The 6,569-nt window shown below is 43.1% G+C and overlaps 1 protein-coding gene across 1 annotated transcript; it reads right to left on the minus strand.

Moving 5' to 3' along the window:
• Nucleotides 1-3,630: 3,630 nt before the first annotated feature.
• Nucleotides 3,631-6,073, minus strand: LOC146759299 (obscurin-like). The gene is made up of 3 exons (XM_085510345.1): nt 5,761-6,073; nt 4,510-4,776; nt 3,631-3,865 (listed from the first exon to the last, which is right to left on the minus strand). Exons 1-3 carry the CDS (start codon nt 6,071-6,073, stop codon nt 3,720-3,722), a joined length of 726 nt encoding a protein of 241 aa, XP_085366471.1. The 3' UTR covers nt 3,631-3,719.
• Between the last annotated feature and the right edge of the window lie 496 nt (nt 6,074-6,569).

Raw genomic sequence — 6,569 nt, forward strand, 5'->3', positions numbered from 1 at the left:
AGAATCAAGAATGCCCTCAGGATCAACACAGGTGTCAGGCACTATGCTATGTTCTCCACCCTGAAACGTAATTTATAATCAGTTAAAACTGGTGAATAGCTGACTACATAATAGCTGTTATTTCTACAGATAGTCTGGATAGCCACTATGAAGACAGCCATACAAGAAGTTTTTAATTTCAGCTTCAAAACCCACCTCACAAATTCACATACAACACGACAGTGATTCGTATGGGGGGAAGATAAGTGGCATTCTAGTAACAGCTAATATATTTTATAGTATTTGATGACCACGCTCCCTTTTTTTTTTTTTTTTTTTTTTAAATATTACCCCAGATTGATCTCCTTCAAATTTAACGTATAAGTTCGGACTCCCCTTTTCTTTGTATACAGCGTAAATTTTCATTTTGTGTTGCAGAAACAAGGAAAACGCCCAAATTCCCAAAGCTTTCTGAAACTGTTCTTAAGGCTCAGCAACTATTCCTGCTAGATGAAGAATAGATGTATCTTGCTCATCATACAGCAACACAGCATGCACTTCTTTGTAAACAGCCTTGTGTTTCTACAAGATGTGCCCATAACATTTAAATAGTAAAAAGGAAAATATTTAAGAAAAAAAAAAGAAAAATACCAGGGTGTCATGGTTTAATAATTTTGTAATTTTGCTATCAGTATTCCACATCATAACGTCATATAAAGCATGAATACTTTTACTGCTCCCGAACACTTGCAGTATATTGATGATATTGTCGTGTGGGGCCATACAGCAGCAGAGATTGTCAAGAAAAGAAAACAGATAATCCAAATTCTTTTGCAAGCTGGTTTTGCCATTAAGCGCAGCAAGGTGAAGGGGTCTGCCCAGGAAATCCAGTTCTTAGGTGTAAAATGGCAAGATGGGCATTGACACATCCCAGCAGATGTGATTGAAAAAATCACTGCTATGTCTCCTCCCACCAACAAGACAGAGACCCAATCTTTTCTGGGAGTAGTGGGCTTTTGGAGAATGCATGTCCCAAACTACAGCCACATAGTGAGCCCCCTCTATCAGGTAACATGGAAGAAGAATAATTTCTCATGGGGTCCTGAGCAGCAGCAGGCTTTTGAGCAGAGAAAACAAGAGATAGCCCGTGCCGTGGCCTTGGGGCCAGTACGGACAAGACAGGATGTAAAGAACATCCTCTACACTGCTGCTGGAGAGAAAGGTCCCACTTGGAGTTTGTGGCAAAGAGCTTTAGGAGAAACCCAAGGCCAACCCCCGGGACTTTGGAGTTGAGCATATAAAGGGTCTGAGGAGTGCTACACTCCAACTGAGAAGGAGATCTTAGCCATGTACGAGGGGGTTTGGGCTGCTTCTGAAGTAGTTGGGACAGAGGTTCAGCTCCTTCTAGCACCTCGCTTGCCTGTGGGCCCCCCTGTCACGGACACAGGTAGACTTTTGTTTAAACCGTGACAACTACCCAGAATGCAGCATAAGGGAATTTTTGCCTAGAACTCTGGAGGACTATTTTTAACTCAGAAAGGTCAGAGATAGAAAGTTCACACTGATTTCTGGGTCACCAGCCTCACCGTACATCAGCATTTTTGGTTTTTAAATGATACATAAAGTTCTCAATAGCACTGCTCTAGTCGGTAGTTCTTTCCCTTTCCGTGCAGCTCGCTCTGTGCATGGCTTGTGAACCGCTATTCAGGCCAGACAGCTGCAGCCCCAAAGACCTGCCATAAATGTACAAATTCTACCAGGATAATGTCTTGGTAGTGGAGAAACAGGATGCGCAGTCATATGGCTCTCACACATACCTTGTACAACCAGCTTGGCTCTGGACTGGGCATCACCAATGTCACAGGTGTACACGTCACTGTCACTTTTCTCCAGATTTTTTATGCACAGCTGCAGGTCTCGTCCTTTCTGTGCCCTCTTGTATTTCCTGCCAGGCCTGAGCTCAGCAATGCCTTTCCTCCATATGACGAAGGATGCGGCTTTCTCGCTCTGACATGTAAAAAGTGCACTTCCACTTTCTTCAATTTTCACATCTGAAAGTTCCTTGATAAAGTAATTAGGTTTTTCTGGAAGGAAAAAAAAAAGGATGAGGGTGTAGGACAAAGGGATTTGTTACCACAACAAGTCCCAAGCATACAGAGGTGTCCTGAATCTCCTTTGCCCTCATTTCAGAATATCACATAGAGATGCAAAGAGTCTAAGAAGACCACAGAGTCTACCCATTTACATAGGTTTGATAATTCCAGTAGATATCTGGAAAGTTCAATACCATTATACATGCGCTGGTAGGATCTCATCTGATAAACTGCATATAGTTTTGATTACACATATTCAATAGAGACTAATTCAGATTGACATCTTTTCTTGGCTCACTAACAACCAAGATCATAGAACCATAGAATGATCACAGAATCATAGAGTGGCCTGAGTAGGAAAGGACCTCAAAGAGCTTCTAGTTTTAAACCCCCTGCCAAGGGGCCACCAACCACTAGACCAGGCTGCCCAGATCCACATCACACTGGAGAATCATTCGGTTTCCAGATTATTTTAAGGAAAAGATTTTAATCCACCGTATTTTCTGAAAACTAAGAATTGATCCTGCTCAAGGAAACAGAAGAGAAAAACATCACCCACAGGCTGCAGATATTTACCTCGACTTCTCTACATGCCATCCCCAGTGTGCTTTTCAACTCACCTTGCACAGTGACCCTGGCTTTTGTTATGGAGTCCTCTGTCTCACAGGGGTACTCCCCACTGTCCTTGGCAGTAGAGTCATGGATGATCAGAATGGTCCCACTTCCCTCCTGCTGCAAGTCGTACTTCTGGCTTTTTCTGATTGCTTTGCCATCCTTGTACCACCTGATGTTCAAATCCGGTTTTGACAGCTCACAGCTCAGGCTGATGTCCTGCCCTGCTGCTGCTGTCTTATCCTCCAGCTGTTTTGAAACCTCAGTAGGTTTTCCTGGAAGAAAACATGCTTTTTGAGTAACATACAGTTAGGGTAGGATGCCTCTCTCAAAATACATGCATCTACATGCTGGAGATAAGTTAGAGAGGCACTTGCAACAGACGCCATCCTACAGCCAGCAGTAATCTGCAAAGTACAGACAATAGAATTCCAGGCAGCATTTATTCTCTCTTAAATCTACCCAATTGAGGATGATGAACCATGTCTGAAAACTGCCTCTTTCTTCTCTCCACTCATCACACTGGGAGCCTCGGATGATGCTCTCAGATGCACATGCTCTAGATAGGAATTTGTTGTACAGCTAGATGATGTGAAGGCCATCCCTTCAGCTTATACTTAGAGGATATTTGCTCCCACAGTTCCCTCAACAGAGCATTCCTGATTTACTGTTAATGGAACAAGCTGTAGTGAGATGCCCATTTCCAACACTACCCCAGTGCTTTGGGTAGTTCTCACATTTGTGTAAAATGTTTTGTCATTTTACTTATTTTTAAGAGAAATTCTCAGTGCTTCGAGGTTCAAGTAGAAGGTTGCTATTCACTTTAACCATATTATGAGTTAGCTCTCACGACAATCTTATCAGAAGACAGTTGAAGGAATCAGACCCCAGAATCTCTCCCATCTCATTACCTTTCACAGACAGAGAGGCTTTGGAGGTTAGACCACGGGCAGTAAAAACGACTTCCCCAGCGTCAGTAGGAGTCACACTTTTGATAATGAGAGTATATTTCCGACTCACGTTAGAAGCTTTAAATCACCCACCACTTTCCACTCTGCTTCCATTCAGTGTCCAGTTGAACTCATCAATGCTTTCATGGGACGGAATGCATTCAAAAGTACAATCTTCTCCCTCCTGGATTTCAGTGGTTTTCAGCCGTTTGGTAATGCCACTATTCAGCTCTGGAAGGTAAGAGATACGTTAGTATGAGGTTTATATGGAGAAAAGGCATTTGTGACTGACATGAGTAGCAGTACTGGTGTTTTAACTCAGGATTTGCAGAACATGGCTGCATTCCTTACTGATGTATTCTCTAAGACATTCTCCACTCAGAATTACCAGAAAGCTATAAAAAAAAAGAGACGTGAATCTCTTGGCTTTGCTCTGGAAGAACTACAAGGCGAGCAGCTCAGTCCATGGAGCAGAATGAAGATTCAATGAGCTACAGAGGGAACAACCTAACAGAGAGGACAACTCTAGGATGCTGCGTGAGAAAAAGGGTTTTGCCTATGACAAGAAATTAAATGTTTCTATTAGCTAATTTGTTACCATCCTACCCCTACTGGTATTCAAACCATTTCTCCATTTTAGGGATGTTTAGAAAGGAAATATTTCCAGGACATTCTTGATGTGTTTGGTGATTTTCATGGCAAAATGAGATACATTTACATCAAAAGCAATGAGAATTTTCCAGACATCACTGTGCTAAATTGCAGTAATACACTTCTATTGTAGAAACTATTAAGGCTCAAGGGGGAATAGGTGTAAGACATAGTGACCACACTGAATGTGCTTTCAGCACTCCTTTACTTTCCACAGTACTTACCCTGAATGCCGACCTTTGATTTGGCAACATCACTGCCAATATCACAGGTATAGAAACCTGCATCTGACTTCTCGAAGTCATGGATAAGGGGACATAGGGTCTTCCCAGACTGTACCAGCTCATACTTGTTGCCAGAAGTGAGCAGAACACCGTCCTTCTTCCACACTGGTTTGACCTTCTCTTTAGAGACTTCGCATTCCAATTTAATCACACCCCGCTCCTCACCAAAAACATCATCCAAGGACTTCACGAAGACAGCAGGCTTCTCTGCAATTAAAAGGGCAAAACAGAACAATGTGATACAGAAGTTGAGACATTTCCAGTTGCTTTCAGATTTTTAAAGAGGGATAAATAAATCTTTACCAGCACTGACGACACCAATATAGAACATAAATCAGTTTCATGTGTGTTGACTGAATGCACTTTATGGAATTCTGAACTAATCAGTAGGAGAATACAGGGAATAGGAGGGACAGCCTGCATTGCCTTGGGTGGGACTGATATCATATGAAGTAATTGGGATGCAGCTCTTCTAAAGCTGGAGAGCTGGCATTGCCCTCACATGGAGCAGAGCTCATACAGCAGGCCACAGGATTAAGAGGATAAGCTGCTGAACACTTTTGATTTTCCTCTTTTATTGACTCCTTTTATCTATCTTCTACTTCACACATCAGATGTTTATACTAGGGAAAAACCTTCCACCAAATGCAAAAGAAAGGAGAAAGAGGAAATCCTTCAAACTCTGAGCGCACAGAGTAAAAGAGCTTAATTGCTGGGGAGAGCAGATTAGAATCACAGTACCCTTAGAATTGGAAGAGACCCTTAAAGGCCATCTAGCCCAGCTCCCCTGCAATAAAAAGGGACATTCACAGCTAGATCAGGTTGCTCACAGCCTGGTCATTAGTCATCCCAGAGGCAAAACACACACTGAATGATCTCTCCCTGCAGTCATAAATCCTTGGAGACAACAGCATTGACACTGCATGTTACTGAAGCAGTAAAAGAAATTGCTCTTGTAACTCTTCTTGTGTTAAGTAAAATGATGATAAAAAGCAATGGAATGCTTTGGCAGGACACCAAAACCATCCTCCTTCGTTGATATCTGCTGCAATGGAACCTTCCACTGGAAGAAAGCCTCTGATGACTTGTCACCCCAGAGAGGTGAGCTTTAGAAGCAGGATTGCTGCACAATAGAATGAACTGGTGCTCCTTAGCATCTCTTACATCCAGGAGGGGTGTGATCAGACCCACCTATCACCTTCAGGCACGCGCTTTCTGACACCTTGTCTGACTTCACTGTCACTGTGCCAGCATCCTCAGGCTTAACCTGCTTCATTGTCAGTGTGCAGCAATTGCCAACGTTCTTGATGTCATTGTAATTGTTGGTGTAAAGGAGGTTGCCATTCAGGAACCATTCCACGTCCTCGTCATTATGGGACAGCTCGCAGGAGAAGACAGCAGAGCTCTCTTCTTCAATTTCCACATCCTGCAGGTGCTTCGTTACTTCTACATTGCGGGCTGTGGGGAAACAAGGTGAACTGTTACCACTGTTACTATAAATCATACTGGGATGTGGTAGAATGGTTGGACTAGATCTTTGTGTAATCTTCTCAGTGAAGATAATACATGTATAAAGTTAGCAGGAGAGAACGGCAGAAATCAACCCCAAGAAGAGAAATCTGAGGTGAAATAGGACATGGAAGAGGCCACCCTCCCTGCTCATACCTTCAGCTGTCAGTGTGGCCTCAGTCTCTGCAATTCCTGCCTTGCACTTGTACACACCAGCATCATCGGGCTTCAGCTTCAGAATCATGAGCTCTGCTGAATGCTTATCCCTCTTGATCTTGTACTTCTCAGAGGGCTTGATGAGTGTGTGGCCCTTGAACCATTTCACAACCTTTGGAGAAGGCCTGAAGTCACAGGACAGGATGACAGAATGATGTTCCAAAGCTGTCTTGTCCTCCAACTTCCTGGTGATTTCTATATGGTAATCTGCAAAGCAGGGGTGGAAGAGAAGAAAGGATGAGGACAATTGGAAGAAGAGGAAAGTCTCTTGCGTG

Source organism: Coturnix japonica, chromosome 10, assembly GCF_054131305.1.
Source record: "Coturnix japonica strain WE chromosome 10, WE-NBRP24, whole genome shotgun sequence".
NCBI classification, from domain to species: domain Eukaryota; kingdom Metazoa; phylum Chordata; class Aves; order Galliformes; family Phasianidae; genus Coturnix; species Coturnix japonica.